This window comes from Battus philenor, unplaced genomic scaffold (genome assembly GCF_028537555.1).
Source record: "Battus philenor isolate CCGP_79_NKW_IND1 unplaced genomic scaffold, ilBatPhil1.0.hap1 SCAF_18, whole genome shotgun sequence".
In the NCBI taxonomy this organism is placed as follows: Eukaryota; Metazoa; Arthropoda; class Insecta; order Lepidoptera; family Papilionidae; genus Battus; species Battus philenor.
The window spans coordinates 13,579,349-13,599,748 of record NW_027181680.1 but is presented as its reverse complement, the minus strand read 5'-3'; the positions used below and the strand labels follow the sequence as shown (position 1 = coordinate 13,599,748).

The 20,400-nt window shown below is 36.8% G+C and overlaps 1 protein-coding gene across 1 annotated transcript in view; it reads left to right on the top strand.

Annotated features, from left to right (window-relative positions):
* The window catches only part of HGTX (HGTX homeodomain transcription factor), an 82,339-nt gene that overhangs the window by 9,972 nt on the left and 51,967 nt on the right, over positions 1–20,400 (top strand). Inside the window, exons 2-3 of the mRNA XM_068763678.1 lie at positions 13,297–13,311; positions 19,304–19,503. Coding sequence (XP_068619779.1) covers positions 13,297–13,311; positions 19,304–19,503 — 215 coding nt within the window. The remainder of the gene's footprint in view (positions 1–13,296; positions 13,312–19,303; positions 19,504–20,400) is intronic.

Below are 20,400 nucleotides of genomic sequence, written 5' to 3'. Positions count from 1 at the left end.
ATAGACATCCTTCATAGATTTCCAATGGAACTTGTAAAATTAGTCCGCACTGGCGTAGGGTGGACGTCTTGTACAATGCTTGCTGGTCCGAGGTCTCAATTCCAAAACCTTAAGGCCGTGGCCATCTGACCACTGTCATTTCAACTTGCCGATCAGCTACAAGCCTGAACTACAGACCTCCTCGTAAAGTAATTCCGAGCTTAATCTCCTCCATGGCTTATTGGGTGATTGTTTTTTGGCCCCCATTAGTGTAGACCCTCTCGTTCTCATATCTTATTTTTAGGACAGGGACAGATATGTTTCTATTTTCACCCTCTAATTCAATTCAATTTCTCTCTTTAATCCTTCATATTTTTGATCATTCTCACAGCATTCATTTACATTATATTTATGTATCGCCTTACATCCTTCGCTACATTTCTTGAAATTTTATTAATTTTCATTTCCAATTGACTTTTTATTTTGTTTTTGTTGAGTGACTGGTGGGCTAGTTAATGAGGTCCAGAGTGGGGGACCACATATCAATCTAGTAAGCCAATACAGTTTAATAACGTAGTATATAGGAGGGTGAAGAAGAGGCAAAAATCAAAAGGAACTCATGGTTACAAAACTTGGTCCGTGGCTCACGATGGATACCAGAGCGCTTTTCAGAGATTCAATTTCAAGGATTTTATTCATTTCTTCATATTATTTTTAAGTTTGGATCATTTATATTTATTACTTTGTGTACATCACGAAATGTATAGAAGATTCTAATTAAATAGAAACTACGAATTACTTTTTTGTATGGCTAAACGGACTGGTTTCTGCGATCAAGCGATTGGTAGTCTGTTTTAAAATCCGAGTGCGAAGGTGCTACCGTTTGACCGGCTGTCGCTTACTAGCAGTACTTGAAATAACCCATAATAAGTTTATAAATGTTTTTCTACTTTCAAAAAAGTTCTGTGAAGAAGCTACACACTTAGACGAGTTTTTTAGTGATTGCATTCTCCCACAGGAAAAGGTATTTTCATCTGTGAGTGTACGTCAATCGAGCTGATAAAAGAACTCTCCCGTCGCTTTAAGCGCTCATGTATTTTATACCCGAAGAGATATCACGGCGACTGCAGCGCTTTAAATGCGCATTTTCGTTTCTCGGCTGAAGACAGCCCTGGCTGTTCTAGTGTCCCCTTCTCCCGTCCCTCGCTCCCCCTCACCCCGCGGCCGGACGCGGCATGTGTCGCCTCGAATTAAAATTTCACTTCCGAATGCAGTTTTGAATGGGCGGCCGTTAGCCCGAATGTGCCGGCCTTTTATTGTGCTCCCGCCCGCCCTCGCCCCCTGCGGGGGGAAAATGAAAATTGTCGTGGACTGCCAGTGTATTCGCGTATTGACTTCTGCGCTAATGTTCGCGCCCTTATCCTTGGCTTATTGGGAATCGTTTACATTAGAGTCAGCTTTTTGCCATTACACTAAATACTATGATAATAAAAAAATGTATTTACTTTTAAATATTATTTACATTTATTAATGTAGGAAAATATACTTTTATTTATTGTGGTCAATGAGAATAAAAATTTTGGCCTTAGTTTTTTTGGTCTCTTCGAAGGACAAATCACGTTTGAAACCTTGACAGCTTTTACTTGAAGAACCCTATAAAGGAGCTCAATTTGAGTGAAAAACATACATTCATGTTTAAATAAATAAAACATTAAATATATAATAGGTTACGTTTTCATGAAAGCTATGATTTAAGATGGCATCCTTGCATTATAATATAGACAATGATATAGCTCATTTTCTGTCAAATGATTTATGGCACAATGTCTAACACAGAGCTTTCACTGGAAGCTGCGTTCAGTTGTCGATTCAAATGTCGTTTCAAATGTGCCTTACATTTCACATACAGGGTGATTGTTTACAGCTATAAAAGCTTTAAAGGTGATTGTATGTGATTGTATACCTCTTTTGTTGTTCATTAATGGTACATCCTATCAATCATTTCATAAGTAATAATTAACATAATGATAATAATATGAAAAAGCTTTTTGAAAATCCGAACTGTTAAATAAAAAAAAATATTTCCTGTTTATTATCCATGCAGACTTTTTGCTGTCAGAAATTACTGTGTCCTATTCCAATAGAAAAAATGAATTAAATACGGTGATTCGAAATAGGTAGATTATGTATTTTTTACAATAAGCTACTGCAGATTTTGTATTACCAGTTATTGGCTTGTAGTATTCCTCTAGAAAAAACAAATTAATGTTACACATTTTAAAATAATCACTTGATATTGGATAATTACGAATTGGTATAAAACTTCCGAAGTTTTTTGCTAGCGAATGAGTATTCATAACTTTTAAGCCTTTACACCTTTAGTTGATCAGCAGTAATCTCGGTTTATACACCGATTTCTATACGTCTGAACACCACTTCATTTGTGAGACAGAAGTAATTAGCACTAACAATATTATTAAATGTGAAACATTTTTGATGCTAGTAACTAGTTTCTCTGAATTCCGCAATGTAAATACTGCTTATTTACATTCTTAAGGTCATTATGTCAAATGAAATAGTTAAATAGAAGTCGAGTACACGAGTCTACGCCCGTAGCGCGTCCAAGCGGCGTAGCAGTTGTAGCTCCACCTGGGGTGGTGCGATAATAAGGCTTGGAGCCGTTGGGGGCCCAGACCGCAACAATCTCGCCCGCGCCTAATGAAATTAAATTAAGAATAAACGCAACTCGGTGCGGCTGCGGTCGCGGCTCGCCCGCCCGCCCCCGCCCGCCCTACTCGCGCCGCCCGCCCAGAGCGGACTCCATCTTTGTTTTAGAATGAGGTGACGGTTATTACGTTTGATATGAATTTTGTTACGCCATGTTTATTTGACCATCTTTTTAATTTACTAAAAATTTTAAAGTCTTCCTTATGATGTGCATACAGCCATTTCTGTAGACGTAAAATCGATTTATCGTCATAGTATCAGATGCGTTTCGATGAAAATAGACATCCCGCTAAGAACGTCATGATTTTAATACGAAAAATGTTTAAGCTGCGATAGTAAACGGTCCTTTAGACTTTATCACCGTACAATATGCAGTAATCAAATATCACTGTTACTTTTTTGGCTTTAGCTAAACCTCTGTTCCTTGCCTTGAATATTATATATATATTCTCGAATATCACATGAGACGTACAGCTACGTTATTTAAAAAGCTTTAACGGCCATCAAACTGAAGGCTTCGGGGTTGATCCAATGGCTTCAGCGCACTAAGCAAGCGGAGCCCGGAAGGTATATATACTGGCATTTATGTTGTTATTGTATATGTATTTCAATCTTCCCTATTACGTGTTATTTAGTCACAAAGAAAAAAAAAACAAATTTAACTTTATTATTAAATATAATATCGTGGTTATTCTTACAATAAAAAACATGTATTTAATCAAGTAAAACAAGTAAGTAACACAAAGGGTATGAAACCGTGCGAAAGATCACCGATTATGTATTTATTAATGACATTATCAGTATTTATATTTTTAAACTAATTATCATAATTCTCATGTCAGCCGATCGACATCCATTACCTGACAGGCCTCTTGGTCTATTGCGCTGCCCGTATGCAGCGACCTTAACTATACCGTCAATCCACTTAACAGGAGCCTAATTTACGCCTCATCTACCAGCTCGTGGTCGCCACTAGTCGTCAGCACGAGCGATGCGGCCTGCCCGCACCCACTTCACACGAGCAATACTTCGAGCTACGTCTGTGACTTTGATACTTCCTAGCATCTCCTTATTTCTGTACTTAATGAAATCAGGCGTTACCTTGCAGAAGTCCATCCTAAGTAAGAAAAGAACCAATATTTAGCCACTTCCACAGAGTTCTCTGTGTTTGGCCCTAATCGGTGTAACATAACTCCTGAAGATGCCCCGTGGAGGGGTGAAACACGTATTGAGTGATTTGACGGTGGTAGTTGTGTAATTCGTATTGTTTGCCGCATACGCATTTATCAGCGGGCTGGCGGGCGGTGCACTTTGTTGCACGACTACCACTGCATGTGCAGAAGTGGCTAAATATTCCTTTTCTTGAAGCGAGGCTCCGAAAAAAGCCCTTCATGTGACCTTAATGTTGTAGTATTGCCCAATATATGTACAAAGTGGTACCTCAGCGATAATGGACTGAGACATATATAATTCATACTTTATGTATTAATTATATAGGATTGCCACAGCTCATATATAAGTTTCCAGAGGATGGACTTCAGAGTACTCGGCGTATTATACCGCACTGTGATCACGAACCTAACTGCCATGCGTGGCGATTATGCTATATCCCCCGTAGATATCTTTGAAGGAGGTGTATGCGTCGCAGTGAGCATCTATGGACTGAATAGACGACGACAAAATATACAAAGTTGTGTTTATATATAGCTAAAAATCACCAATATTCTTAAAAATTTAAATACATGTTTCTTTCATGTACAGTTAAAACATGTAATACAATTAAAAATAATGTAGATAAAAATGTTAGCATTCATTAAATCAAATAAGATTAACAGACACTAGTTCCCTAACTCGCAGCGTCACCTGTGAAAATTTCCGCCGCCCCGGCACGCGCGGGCGGCGCGGGCGGCGCGGGCGGCGCGGGCGGCGTTACAACTGAAACAATTGTCACGTCGCCTGTGTACGCGTTTGATGCGCCGCCTACGACGTCTCTGCTTAACCCCTCGACCAACTTAGACTACCTACACACGTTCGCTTTTCAACAGCCGCGTATAAAACCAAACTCGAGCTTGAATTAGCAGCTTTGAAAGCAATTAATAGTTTTATATATCACCAATATTTATGATTTCCAGTAATTAGTTTTAAGTTTGAAAGTGTACAATAGTTTTTACAAAATAAAATGGCTGTCGATAAAATACATATGTACTAATTGTTGATATAAAAAAAATTGTGTCAACTTTTTGTGTGACTTTCTTTATTAACAACAACAACTTATTATATCTAAAGGTACTGCAAATTCTATCTACGTTTATAAAAACGAATGTGTCTGTCTGTCTGTACTCGATAGATTCAAGAACTATTTAACAAATCGCCTTGAAAATTTGGTAATTTGTTAGGTATATCCTCTATGCTGTCTAGATATATAACATAGCAACATGTGAACGAACATTTAGTTAACAATAAAATAAAGTAACGAGTTGTCTGTGTCCACTAGACTCGTACAAAGATATTGTAATGAAACGAAGAAAAAAATAAATGACCATAAGATGCATGTTTAGAATTAGATACATGTTTATAACAATTCGGTCGTATTACGTGCAAATATGAAACATATTAAAATTTATAATTAATTTATATGATGCTAATACAATAACAGTAACAATACAATATTTTTCTTTATAATGATTTTAAAAAATTAAAATGTAAATCAACTAAAATCTTTTTACAATTATTTAAATATAAAAAAAAAACAATGCACAATGAAGTCAACCAATCACCGAACATACCATTTTGAATATAGAACGACTTTATCCTCGTGAAATCTAAGATTATAAATACAAGGACGGTTTGGCACATTTTTTAAATTTACTTTTATTAGTGTTGTGTTCCTGGCAGAGCCTTTGTGACCTTTATTATAGTTTAATTACCACTTTATTGAACAATTAAAAAAAAGTTAAATAAATGTCATTTATGAAAAAAACATAGGAAATTAATTTGCAAATACTATTCGTACTGTCAAACGTATTTTAGAATGATTACTATATTTCATGTCTTAATAAATAAAAAAGAATATTTACGGAATTATTTCATACATTGCAAGAGTCAATAATAAGATTATGTTTACATAGTAAAGCTTTATAATCAATATTTTAATAAAAGCATTTTTTGGTTTTGTTGGCATCAAACGTTTGACAAACAGTGTAAATTCTCAATCGATTCCCTTCATAAGAACCTTCTTTCTCTTAATTAAAAAAAATATGTACCGTTATGGACTTCATCTCCAGTTTTGGGATTCTGGTGTCCAAGGTGTTGAGCTGCTGCATCCTGAGACTTCCTGCGACCTTAAATATGTCCTCGGTCCACCAGATTTGCCTATCCACGCGTCTACCTACTATATATACATTATTTACTTTATTGGAGAGAGACAGTAACAAAAGGCAGTACAGGCAAACTTAGTAGCTTAGAAATATAAAATTGGTTACAGTTGTTACCTTATAAATATCTCACTAAGAACATATAATGATTTATATATTTAAATTCATTTAGATATACAATAAAAAAAATCAAAGGTCTGTGTCGTGTGCAAGCAGCCTAACGTCATTATCTGCAGAACAGGTGTCGTGCGTGTCGCGATACGCTATCGCTTCATTAGCGGCGCCGCACGCCGCACGCCGCACGCCGCACGCGCGTACGAACGCCGATAACTTGTGCCAATATATAATTGTGATAATTGTACAGAGCCGCGTGCCGTCTGTCGGCACATATTAATTATGCGCCGAAAGCTTTGAGAACCTATGTCAATTACCGATTGGGCGCGTGCGGTATTCATAAAAACATTCCATATTCAAAATTTATATTTGGAACTTGATATTGTGATGATATATTTACAAAGATCAATTGTCTAGTTTCTGGACGGCTTTTCTCTGCAGATCAGAATTCCGAACTGTAGGTAGCTGAAATATAATTTATGTTTAATGTATAAATTATATCCAAAAACCTGCTAATGAGCCAATAAAACGTTTTCTATACATACCAATCAAGATAAAATTTTTAAATGTCATAATAGAGTTAACGAAATAATGTACTTTTAATTTTAAATGTAAAATTGTACTATTTTCATTGTCCGCTATTGTTCCTAATTTGAAAATTATGCGGCATGGTTATTAACTATTTGGTCAGTTATTAGCAGTGACTAAGTCATCAGACAATGATAATCACCATCATCAGTGCATTATTAACGTGAATGATGTATATTATATTTATCATCGTCTTTTCAATCTTTGCTGGACATTGACCGCTCCTAGATTTCCAAAAAGATTAGTTCAGAGCGGCCAACGTCCAGCCTTTTAATATGAACTTAACAACTTCTTCTGCCTATCTTGTAGGTCATGATCTCTACAAAATTTTAAGCCTTCTTTCGAACAGTGAGATAAAAACAGAAGTTTATAAATAAAGTAAGTGTAAGTGATAAATAAATGAAGTAATAAGGTACGTTAATCAAAAGTTCTTTCAGTTAAAATAATGTCTGTAGCGTGAGCAATCGCTGCCTACCCTTTCCCCGCAAATAGCTTCGTAGTACGTAAAGCTAAACAAGTCGTCGGACGCGCGGCGCAATTAGAGAGATCTCGTGTTTACCTCGCCGCAAGCTGCGCGCCTTGTTCCGACACGTGTACACTCGTCCCAGATATAAAGCGGCCAAATTCAAAACTTCCTCGAAGCTGTCACCTCTACCTTCATAGCAATAAGGGTCAATTTGGTACGCGGAGTTTGAGATAGGAGCGCAGAACGTTTTTGCTTGGTACTCAGTCGCAGCCCCCCGTAAGGGTGGGAGGATTATTTATACAGGATAGAGCGCAGATTTTGCGTCTGTCGTTACGCTCGGCGGAATGAATGGCCTGTCGTGGCGTGCGCGCGTCGGCGGGAACTTGCCGCGCGCTCGCGACCCAGCCACGTAGACGAACGTATCGTTACGGTTACGTGCTGTTACTCAAATACGTTTTCATTTAAATCAATATGTTCCGGATAGAGAGCTCATTATACAGGGTGATTCATTATAGGTGTACAAGCTTTAAAGGGGTGAATGTATAGCTCATTTACTGCCAATTAATATATGGTATGACTTGTCCAAAAATGAATGGTTTCAGAAATAATAAATTACGTAATGATAATATAGTAAGTAAATAATAAAACAATGTGTTGCTGCAAGCTTGGTGTTTCCAGAATTAATTTGCTTATGAAATGTTACAAGCAAACTACTATATATTAATAGAAATATAAAAATAATGTAACATATTTTAAAGCGATCACTTGCTACAGGTTGATTTCAAATAGGTGAAAATTTAAAGTTTTTTTGCTAACAGATGAGCTCTTTATTCACCCTTTTTAAGCTTTTGCGCCTAAAATCATTCTTTAACACACCTTGTAATTTTCGTAACTCCGTTAAAACAATGTTAATTATCCTTGTCATCCAAGGTGTTGTATAAACGATAAAAAGTCTTTAAACATTAACATACCTGTAGTAGTATAGTATATTGCATTTTGATATCTCGTCAGATGGTTTGACATACGGACATAAGCATATACATATAATAACATCTCCTTTATAAACCATATAAGTAAATACTAACACTGTTTACAATATTTTGGTCTGTAACCTTTGAAGTTTGTAAATTGTGAGGTTAATTTCTATTTAAAAATATATATAATTGATAAACGTAATTAGTAGATATTGGCTTTGAGCAACTGTCATTATAAGTTACACCTCAATGGTCCTGTAGAACTGAATGGCTTTTTATAATATTTCATTAATGTCTGCATCTTTTCATAATGACTTTATATTTATTTTCTCTTTTTTATCTATAGCACTTGTAATTGCGTATCTTTTTTTAATACATATTGTATTCACTTTATGTATTTTAGATTGTGCAGAACACAATATAATTAATATGAAAAGTTAAATTTAAAATATAAATACATCAATATTAACAAATATTATAAAGTATAAGAGAAACATTCACCTTAGCAACAATCATAGCCCCAATATTATATATATATATATATATACATGTAAATAAATATACATACATATATAAATATATATATATTAACATTGCACATAAATAACTTTTACAAGTTAGAAAAGGCTTAATAAAAATTTAAATGTAATAAGGAACATAAACTATGTACAACTATGTAAAATCTAATGTACGTTTTATAAATGATGTAACTTTTATTGTAGCATCCAGTTTTGTTTGTCAGTAAATATAATACAATTTCCTTCCAGCATTTTCTGTGTTGCCTAAGCTTTTGTTCGAGCTTATTTTATTTATGATATTGTTTGCATATGAGCGGAGCGCCGCAACTGCGATTCCGTTGGTGATGCTAAGGCGTGAGCAGCCGCTACAACTTTCTCACTGTGTTAGGGGTCTAATTTCAAAAGACTAGCGATGTGTTTTTTCAAAACAAATCTGTATATCATTAAATACATATATTTATTGTATTTTAATAGCGTGATTTTTATATTATGGCGTTTAGTTATTTCCATGATATATAATAAGTACAAATAGTATTTATGTACATGTGATTTACAATCCCTTCCTACACTTGATGACCATCCGTTCTATTTTTTCACAGCAAAGAACTCATTCAATGATTGTCCGGAAGAAATTGGTGTTTGCGATAAGTCGATCTTTTGTATATCTTTGTTTGATATATTATTAATTTATTATCCTTTTCTACGTTTCAATGTACAACAAATTGTTAAATAGAATTAATTGAAATTACTTCTGTATATTTTTAATACACTACAATCTTTTAATTACAAAGCTATCCGTTTAATTCGATGTGGAGTCAGTAAAGTCGGGCAACTACATAAATTTGAGATTCTTCAATTAATACTGTGTTTAAAGTCTGAGTAAAAGCAGCGCAAAGGGAGTGGAACATAGGAATTGCGATATACAGTGGTAAAGTCAGTGCAGACGTTGCACGCGGTGTGAAGCTTCCGACACGAACCAGCGTAGCACGTAGCACGTAGCACGTAGCACGTAGCACGTAGCACGTAGCCCGTAGCACGCGAGTCAAAGTACATAAGACCGTCTCCCCTATTTTTCAGTAACAGGCAGAGCAACATGCTCACCAATATGTACCCGCTAAAGCCCCCTTCGCTCCTCGTTAGTCCTCTGCAAATCGAGAGGGCGACGGGAGGTCCCCGGGGGCGAAGGGGTTGCGAGGGCCCTGCGGTCGGCGCTGTCTGTGCGTATAAGTGCAGAGATTTTAAGCGCCCAGATAATTGTGTCAGGGTTGCGCTCGTGATTGCCGAGTGACGCGAACGCGCTCCGAGCTCGTCAACGCGCAGATAAAGGGACCTACGCTCACTTGTTACAATTAATTTAATAGCCGCTGCGGAGCTTGAATAATTAAAAGGACGGCGTGCGAAATCTCGAGCGCGGCTGCGAGATACAATTTCTAAATGGCAAAATTCTCATCGAGACGGCGAACTGTAACTTTAACCGCTTTAATGTGGCGGTTCATTATAAGCGGGGGAGATATATTATTACTTATTTATTCATTTATTTCTTCACATTAATTACCACTGTTAAATTTATACTGTCATTAGTGTACGTCAAAAACATAAAAGCTAGACGAGAAGAATTTGATAGGAAATATAACCTAATTGAAAATTAAGCTACGGTGTTTCCAAAGGCGTCCTATACTAAGAAGGGCTCAAAACAAATCTATTTTTTGTAAAAACTCTCACAGTAACTACTGAACAACTACTAAATTATTTTCCTAGTTCTATTCTCATAAAACCATTTTAATTGTATATTTAATTTCAATCGCGGGTTTTTAAAATAAGTTTTGTGGTGAACAAAACGATCTGTTCAGAGCAGACGGAACCGCGGGTAGGGCCTAGTGCGAAATAAGCTCGAAGTGGATAAAACCCGCCGTAAATTGAATTTGTCGGCGCGGCCCCCGGATTGATTCATATCCCGGCGCGGATAAATATTAATGCCGCGGCCCACGGCGGCGCAGCTAATGCTATGCTGTATTAATATTAATGCTATGTTCTTATGGCGGCGCTGGTGCCGGTGCCCGCTTTGCCCATTGCTTTTACTAAGAGTTACGACCGGCGTTCGCAGCTGACCGCGCCCGGACTATGTTGTAAGCAAATTTTGTTAATGTATCACTTGTGTTTCGGCATACGAAAAATACAAATATTTATTCTTTTATCGCGAAGAAAATATTGTAACCAGTGTATTTTATGTCGCTTTCACTTATAGCATAGTTTCTTCTGTTATTGTTTTTATTTATATGTGTGTACGTAAATAAAAAAAGTGTCGCCAAAAATGTTGCACACAAATCCAGAGCGAACGACTTACTTTGCAATTTTTTCATTATTTAATTACAACGTGGTCACGATTTATATGGAAAATAAGAGGAAAATTATAAAAATAACATGTTCTTTTTCACGTCTAAATCACGATGTAAATGAAAACAATCGTCTTTTGCTGTGAAAAGTGAAACTTTTGTCGTCAATTGAAACATGAAGGAAATGTCAGTTTCCCTTACGATTAATCGCATCGTTAACAAAGCTTAATTTTAATTACTCAATTATTTTTTTCATAAGGAATCATTGATTATAGACAAGACTAAAGAAAGAAGAAAAGACTGAAGAAGAAAAATAGTTTTATTTTTTCTACTACTGAGACAAGCTAATAACATTTGACAAAAAAGGCTGTCGAACCACCTTCTTTTCTTTTTCGTGGGTAAATCTCCTCTGCTGCATGGAAAAAAAGGGTTATGCTATACTCCTACCGGCTAGAGTCCCACGGTTTTCTTTGACACCTTTTGCTAAGTCTACGAAAACACCTTCGTATATACCAACGTTATTTAAATGGCGGTGGCCTAGTGCTTCAACTCCTTAGAATATAGCTGCAGCCCCCCTAATCATAAATACACGAGATTCACGTGCCAACGCAGGATCAGGACATGCATACGGCGAACCACCATGAATCTGTCGCCAAGGACATGTTATGAAGGTTGCGACTGCGGATAAGGAGCTCAGATGTTCTTTCTCTCTCTCTTTCTTCGCAGCCTCCTTCTCCAACATTACTTTTTTGCAGAAAGTTATATCAGCGCTGAACATATAGTCAGTTTCAAAAATCTTTTCAGAATGATAAGGAGGTCTCCATAACCTTCCATTTATTCGACAACATTTCAACCACCATTCCAGTATGGATCCACTAATAAATATACGCCACTCCCATAAATTTCCTACTCGACCGATACGAAGCGGGTTGACATCCGTCAACGTTGGAAGTCGTACGCTGTTCTTGTCGGTCTGCGGTCTCTTCTTCATAACCTTAAGGCTCCTGTCATCCGTTCTCACTCTGTAGTAGTTAATCTTCTACTAAATAAACTAATGGAATACGTACTTCTTTATTAATACTTCTTTAGTAAAGTTACAATTTCCTCCCACTGCAGGTCCAATGAAGATTGTTAAATGCTATATCATTATGAAACATCACTGTTCAATTGTTTACTAGTTTCATCTCAGTGTTTTAACTCATTGTAAGTAAACTTTAAGGCTTACCCTTAGCGGCAATCAAACTTCGTCTAAGCCTGTTTGCCTGGTAGGTTTGTTCTTTTTCTTAAAGCCTTTTTTTACAAAATGGTCCCCGTTTTTGGGACTTCTAGTTTCTCTTGCCATGAGTTTTCTTAAAATGTATTCACGCGTTCCTCTATTCACAATATTTTTTGAAACTTCCTTTTGTCCTTTATATGTTCTATTTTTTCTCATTTAAAATCTTTTTACCTCATCTATATTCCCTGATCATAATATTACATCAAATACCCCAGATTATTATACTTCATTTTTAGACAATACATTTTATTTCTATTTTTACAGATAGAATTAAAACCATTCTCTTTTAAAAATGTTCTATATTTTGTCTATATCGCTTTTTACATGATTTTCATTAAAAAAAAAAATATTTCGTGGAATTCTTACCGGCCTTTGGGATCTAGAATTGAGTCTTATGCCTATTTATTGTGATCTGCACTTCTTTACAATACTCGGTATGCTTCCTCCCTCTATCTTGCTTCCCATTTCGACCCATAGTCAGAGTAGAGTCCTCCAAACACAGGATAGCCTGCTTTTCTTAAAGTTAGGTGTTCTTGGTATAAAAGTCGTCATCATGGAGTTTATTGCATTGGGTTCGATGACGAAGAAGTATTTATAGGCATGTTTGACTGAAGGTAGTTGTCCGTGTGGGTGAAACGATATCTTGGGATACTACCTTTAATGTATGTATGGGAAGGCGTAAGTTTAAAAAACGAACTGAAGAATGTAAGATTTGTGAGTAAATGGGTGGGCTCGCAGCGGCGGGCGCGGCGGGCGCGTAAACACTTGGCGTCGGCGTGAGCTCTGCCTACACGGGCCGTGAGCTCGCTACATTGATTCCTCGCTCCGCACTCGCTGTTGTCACGATTTTAAACTTTACACACTTGGCACACGGGTGCAATTCACGTGGCGGCTCGCTATCAGGGCATTAGCGCAATGTACTCGCCGTCTTGATACAATGGGAGCAGGGTTTAAGTTCACTTGTTCGTTTGCTGAGTGTTTGGCGGGTTTGATTCGGTGCGGGCGGCAGTTCACTCGGCGGGGGGCGTGCAGGGGGCGCGAGGGGGCCGCGCGGGGCGGAGCAGGGGGCCCGTGCACCGCCGCGCCACAACATTTACTGGGTGTTTTACATGAAGTAGCGTTTCAATTGTAATTGGCTGCTATTGCTGTTGTCGCTCGCGGAACAAGGATACACGAGCACCGGTTTATATGCGGAGTTATTTAACTTCCAGTACACCAAGCGTTAACTGTACAGCACTAGTCGCACATAACTTAAAATTTTACAGAAAAAACTTAATCATATCTAAATACAAACTTAACCTGTGTAACAAGGAAAGAGAAAATAAAAGAATTCATTTTGAAAAATAATATTTCTACACACGAAAACGTTTAAAGTTATGTGAACTCAAAATTATATGGGCAGAAACATGTTGCGAAGCAGAATAGAGTCAAAATTAGAATAGATTATAAAAAAAAATTCAGGTTTTTAGATAACCGATGAGAGTTCTGTTAAAATTCCAATATTGAATAAATTAAATTTATCTTTATCTTTTATCTTGTTGGGGGGTTATAGGGAGTTATCCAGGCAAAAGTAACTAGACAAATTTAGGGTTTATCCTCTAGGGTATTTTCGAGTCGGAATGCTAAACAAATATTAATTTAGCCTTAACCTGAAACCTGGGCTGCTTGGGGCCCCTGCGTCAGAATAAATGGAGATCTAAGATTTAAGAGTAAGGGCAACATTACAAAAAGGGGATTTTACAGAAATAAAATTGTTCATTTATAGCGGTATAAATACGGGCGTAACTCGAATGAATACACACACTCCTACTTCGGACTTAGTGTCGTTAGTAACTCAAGATCTACCGGCCCTAGGAACAATCCTACAAAGTAATAAGCACCGACTCAGTTTCCGAAGGAATTTTCATTGTGCTGCCTAAAATGGTTAGCCGCTCCTCGCGCCCTGTCTCTTTAAGCCAACGGAAGTTATAAATGCCAACTAGATAACAGTAACAATCGTTAGTACTGTTTACTTGTGTATAGCACGAGAAGAATTCTAGGAGAGCCCATTTTAATAGAAAATAGACCCGGTTTAAGCTCGCCTATAATAGCATCTTCAACTTAATCTACGAGGGTTCGGAACAATCTTCTATTTAAGAAGAGTTCAAAAGAAAGTGAGACGGTTTTGTTAGTTGTAACAATTTATTTCCCAACGAACCAAAATTTGTTTGATAAATTAGTTAAATTTATTAAATGTTATGCAACCGATTGTCAAGCCGTTCGGTCCCAAAGTTCTTGAGTGATGTTTACGAGTCGATGGACGCGGCGTGGGCAGGCCTACCACCAGGTGAGCGAACGACAGAGTTAAGGTCGCTGAAAAAAACCGGATGCGGGCAGAGTGGCACCTGTCATCGTGGCGATCTTGGTGAGGCCTATACCTTTAAGTGGGCGTCTATCAGTGGAAAATAAGATACGGGGTTTTATTGTAAAACTATTCATAATCGCCCCAAAGAAGTTACTAATATATGAGACTAGAGAACGTATGAGATCACAAATGAAGATATCCGCAGAAGAACCAAAACGTAGTTCGAAGAATTGCATATCTGAAGTGGCAGTGGGCGATGCACATCGCTCGTGCAACCGATGGCCATTTGGGCTGAAAGGTTCTCAAGTGGTGACCACGAACCGGTAGACGCAACGTGGGTTGGCCTCCCACTAGGCCGACAATTTAGTTTAGGAAAAAAGAAGAGAAAGGGGAAAAAAGAAATTTGACTTTATTTCTAAGACTAACCTGATGTACATTGCTGTTCTCATTATTCTATATTTATTAATATTATTTTATGCATAGACAACATTAACATATATATGTAAGTCATAATTTTTCAAGACAATTTTGTTTTCTCAGTGTCTCCCTCTTACAATATGTTTTAAAAAAAAAAATAAGATTATTATCAGCATTAGGCCGTAAAAGTAACCCATAGACATAATCGTATGGAAATAATAATAATAATGGCGCTTCGCCAACATTTGTCAAAAGACGTGTATAAAAACCTTTAATATTATAAAAATACCATTAAAGATTCTATTTTTAAATAATAGATACATTAATAATATAGTATTTAGAGTAAAATTTGTACATATCATTTGCTATAAAGCATAAGTGGCGCGGCGTTCCTTTTTCCCGCCAATATTAACAAGCAGTCTGCATAATGCATGACGCTGCAAGATGGCGGCGCCCGGCGCGCCGCGTGCACGCCGCTTTCTTATAGCGCTGCAAATTGCTCCTTGACCGACGCTTCCTCTGCTCATACTTACCTACTTTGACTCAATTTAGTATTAAGGATTTATAATTATTCAAATTGGCTTGAATGAAAACAAGATAATGTTTTGTCCAAAAAAATTAATTAATTTTTTTTTCATCAAAAATTAATCAAGGAATCGGACCGTAAATTCCTACCAATAATCGAAAAAAATATTTTTAAAATAATCATTTGTTAATCTTCGTTGAAATAAAATTTTATTTTGTTTTAATTGTCACAAACACATACAAAGCAGTTTAAAAATTAGGGCTTTTTGAATTTTTAATGACAGACAACCACAACATGCCGTATGTTAAAAATACCTAAGTCTAATTTAAAAAATATAGTAATTATAATACTTCAATAAACATATTTATTATTATTTATTTATCATCACCCACCATTATTAATATAGTTCTTAGTGTAAGTAATAGCGAACTTTGTTACCGTTAGTGAAACAAATATTAACTAGCTGCGCCTCGTGGCTTCGTCCGCGTGCAATTTACCAAAAAATATTTAGTTCGATTAGTTTTTTTGGTCTTTTTTTTTGAATATGTAAGCCGGTCATGAATGTGGCAATTTACATACATTCTTATAGTCACCTACAACTCGAAACGTCATCATTTGTTCGCTGTTCGTTTCAATTTAAATCAGCGTGAACTGTCAAGGCAATGTGAAATACATTGGAATGACAGTGGCGCCATCTGTCGAAAATTGGTCAAACCAACTTTACTAAAGATCACATAATCAAATGCATAGACATGATAAAAGAAATACAGACACATTCACATATAATACATATAATATACAGTTATGCTACTTATTTACTCGTAAAAAATCCTTTTACAGTTTAAATATTTTTTTTATGAAATATTAAAACCGTTTAGTAATGCGTTGTTCTACTACTGTAGTAGAAGAAAAGTGATCAAAGAAACCGTCTGAGTTTACTGTTCGTTCTTCGTAGACTAGAGTGCGTTTGGAACTCTAGAAGGTTTTAAGTAGAAAGACGCTATCATTTTAAGCTCCGAGTTTCTTATGTGACCATTATAAAAGATCAAAAATGATAATCAAATTAAAAATAGAATATTTCATCTAATAACATTTAAATGTATACGTGATAATAAATTAATTCGAATTATATATTACCATTTCAGTCATAGCAAATCCATAGCTGAACATAAGGTTCTATAAAATATTTCCAATAAGTCCAGTTGGAAGGGGTCTACGTCCAGCGCCTTCCGAAGACTATAACAGTCTGTCGGCCGTGGTATCTACTCCAGAAACTTGAGGTCCATGGGTCCTTCTGTTCCGCGACCTTTGTAGCCTGACCATTACCACTTGAACTATCCAATCCGCTGAGCCATGTCGATCCCTACCATTCGTCTACGGATCTCGTTGATTCAATTTTGAGGTTATGTTGTGTTGTTGCCCGATATTAAAGACCCCGTGTCAGCGCCGTAAACAATCACTGGTAACACATATCCAAGTTGAAATAAGAAAGGAACATGTTACATTGTTATTTTATGAAGATATAACCTATTAAAAGTAATAAGGAAGCTGATTTTAAACTGTTCGTTTGACAGAAATGAGATTGCATGTTTCCCTCTCGCTAAATGCGATGTAACACGGAGTGGCGGACCGTTCTGGAATATTAATTAGTCATCTAATGTTTCCGTCGCGGGAACACAAGTCGTCATTCCGAGAGGGTGCAGGCGAAGCCCGACGCGAGGTTCAATGCGAATTAATGGAAAACAAATCTTTTAAGTTTTTAGCCTTAAGGAACGCTTCGTATTACTGGCCACTATACTTTTTAGACTCGTATTATTCTTCTGCGTTTGAATTCAAATTTGGAGACCAATTTAAATTCGAACGCCAGCTGTGATAGAGATACTGTCATCGTGTTGAAGTTAAATTTCATCTCTGTCTTAACAATTGTCAAGGGTCTGTTTGTCAAAAGTTGCAATATCATATAACTCAGCTAACAATTTTGAACGATGCCCTGTCTCAAACACGTCAAGTCCAAGTGTCAAAATCTCTTAATTTTTTTGGAAAAAAACCTCAAAATCTCGTCTCGTATCGTTCTGCAATCACTGTATTCTATAAATAAAAGAATCGAAGGTCTTGAAGGCTATACCGGTAAAAGATTATTCCGACTGTTTCGAGGGTTGGAAAAAGCTTTGGCGAAAGTGCGTTTTATCCAACAGATATTTTTTGAAAGAGATGAAATTGATTTGAGAGAATAATTAATAATTTACTTTTTATATACAAATTTATCTTACTTTTTGATGACAGTCTTTTGTCTATGCTTGTGTAAAATACAAATCGAGTTGTAATGGTTCTGATTCGAAAGGAATATTTTTAAATAACAAAGTTGTTAGTTAAGTAAGTTAAAACTATAAGAATATGCTTACATGATAAACACCTGTCAAGTTACATCGATCTAATAAATGTTTCTAAATAACAAAAAGGCTTCGTGTAGCGCCGAGCGGCTGTGTATAAATTCGTTGCGTCACATAAAGAGAAGCCAAAACAATAACCGCATTAAACTCCATCGCGATATTTTCATCGCGCTCAAATGTTCGTGAGGCATCGCCCGCCCTCCCTCGGGAGGAGGGACGGGGAAAAAAATGAAATGAAAATAATGATAAAGCCCTCTCCGGCGGGGAGCGTTAGCTGAAAGTTATTCTGTTCGCGACCACTCGCTACCGCACATGGCCGCTGCACTCACTTTTGTACAACACCAATAAAAATTATTTTCACTGTCATAAAAAGTATATACTAACTTCATTGTATACAGTATTGCCAAATATACTGGCCATATGCAATAAAATGAAAATTCTCGATCACAAACCCAGACACGATGATATAATCTAACAGTGTCGAGTAAGAAGATTAGTCAGTTCAATTTATCAGAAAAAAATTGTATTTTTAGTTCCTCTGTTGTGATACAGTTCTACTTAAAATAGAGTTACTAAAGCTTCTAAGGCGGCCTGGTCTGTTTAATGTAAAAAACCTTTAATGTTTAATAAAATTTTTGATGTCATTCTAGTTTTTTTTACGTATAACAAAATTTGTAACCTATAGAAAGTTTCACTTACTGTAACGTAAGCGTAGGTATCGAAAATATTCATATTTGTCTTATCAACTAACTACGTCTCTATCCCATTTTTCTATTTAATATTTTTTTTGCTTTGGTACAATGAAACTAGGATAGTAGATGTTGCCTTATATAATGTTACATAGATACACGATACAATCGATCAGAGATATATTTAAAGGAATGAGTGACGTCAGCAACGTTTAGTTTCACGTTTGGGAATGTTGAAAGTTAAGTGGGCGAGAAAGTTGCCTCAGGTTTATTGGTCATCTTTATAGTTTCAGCCGGTTCATAGCTGGACACCGGCTTCTCCCAGAGACTTCTAATAGGACCGGTTAGGAGATGCCTCCGTCCAGGCTCTTTCGACGACCATAATAACTTGGTCTGTCCAGCTTGTAGTTGGACATACTACACTGCGCTTGTCTGTCACTGGTTTTCATTCCAGAACTTTACTACTTCTTTGTTCTTTTTGTTTATTATAAACAACTACTCTACCTTCTATTGATTAGATATTTATAGGACTCTTTATGTCGTATATCATTGGGAGCATTACGTTTAAACGATATTTTACACCGGCAGTGAGCAATGGCGCGTTGAGCGCGTGCGCCGCGCAGGCTGGTGGCATGGACAAGGACGGCAAGAAGAAGCACACGCGCCCCACGTTCAGCGGGCAGCAGATCTTCGCGCTGGAGAAGACCTTCGAGCAGACCAAGTACCTCGCCGGTCCCGAGCGCGCCAAACTGGCATACGCGCTCGGTATGACGGAGTCCCAGGTCAAGGTAAGGCTGTGTTCATCTGTGCCAACATTTTTTCTTACTTCCTTAAACTTAATTTTAGTACCCTTTCCAACCTTATAGAGTAACTTGAAGGAACTTATTGTACTTGGTGTACACCACAGCGGTTTTTATTAATTTAGACTGACAGAATACGTGTTTTATTAGAAGATCTTTTGACTTAAACTTGCGTTATATCATTTCATTGTCTTTGTTATTGTTTTTCTATTCATTGGAATGAACAAAAGCGTCTCAAAAATTACAGGAACTTTCAAGGATGAACCATTTGCCACGTCTGAGCTCGTTAATAAGGCATTTGCTGATCTTAAGTCAATAATTTCAGATAAGGTATTGTGTCGATGACCACATAAACAAGTGTTTCATAAAGGTAATCTAATTTTTAAAAAATGACAAAGCTAGCTATAACTTAATAGAATAGGTTTCTAGGCAAGCATGAAACATCGTAAACCTCGTCATTGTTTAACATCAGGCAAGACAGAAGTCGAATGATTTTCCCATTGACGATTAAAAAAAGCAAAAGTATAAAAAGAGTGACATAGTGAATCAACCTGAGATTACGTGGTTTTTTAAAATCTTGACTAACAGAGTTGTCGAAGTTAGTTGTTAAGATAACACAGAGAACTCTTCGTCGCCCACTAGGAAGATGTTCCTAGCCTCTACTTTTCACACACGAAGAGGCTTAGAGTGGGGCTTCGACAACATTATTACATTCATGTTACAATAACATTTACACTCATTTTAATGAGCACTGTTGCACAAAAGCTTCAGAGCGTGCGAACCAATATACATCACGAGCTAATCTATAATAACAGTTATAATTATAACGAAGAGCTATTTCGTCAAGAAATAGAATAATGCTAATAGCTCGTGTAGCGCGCGTTA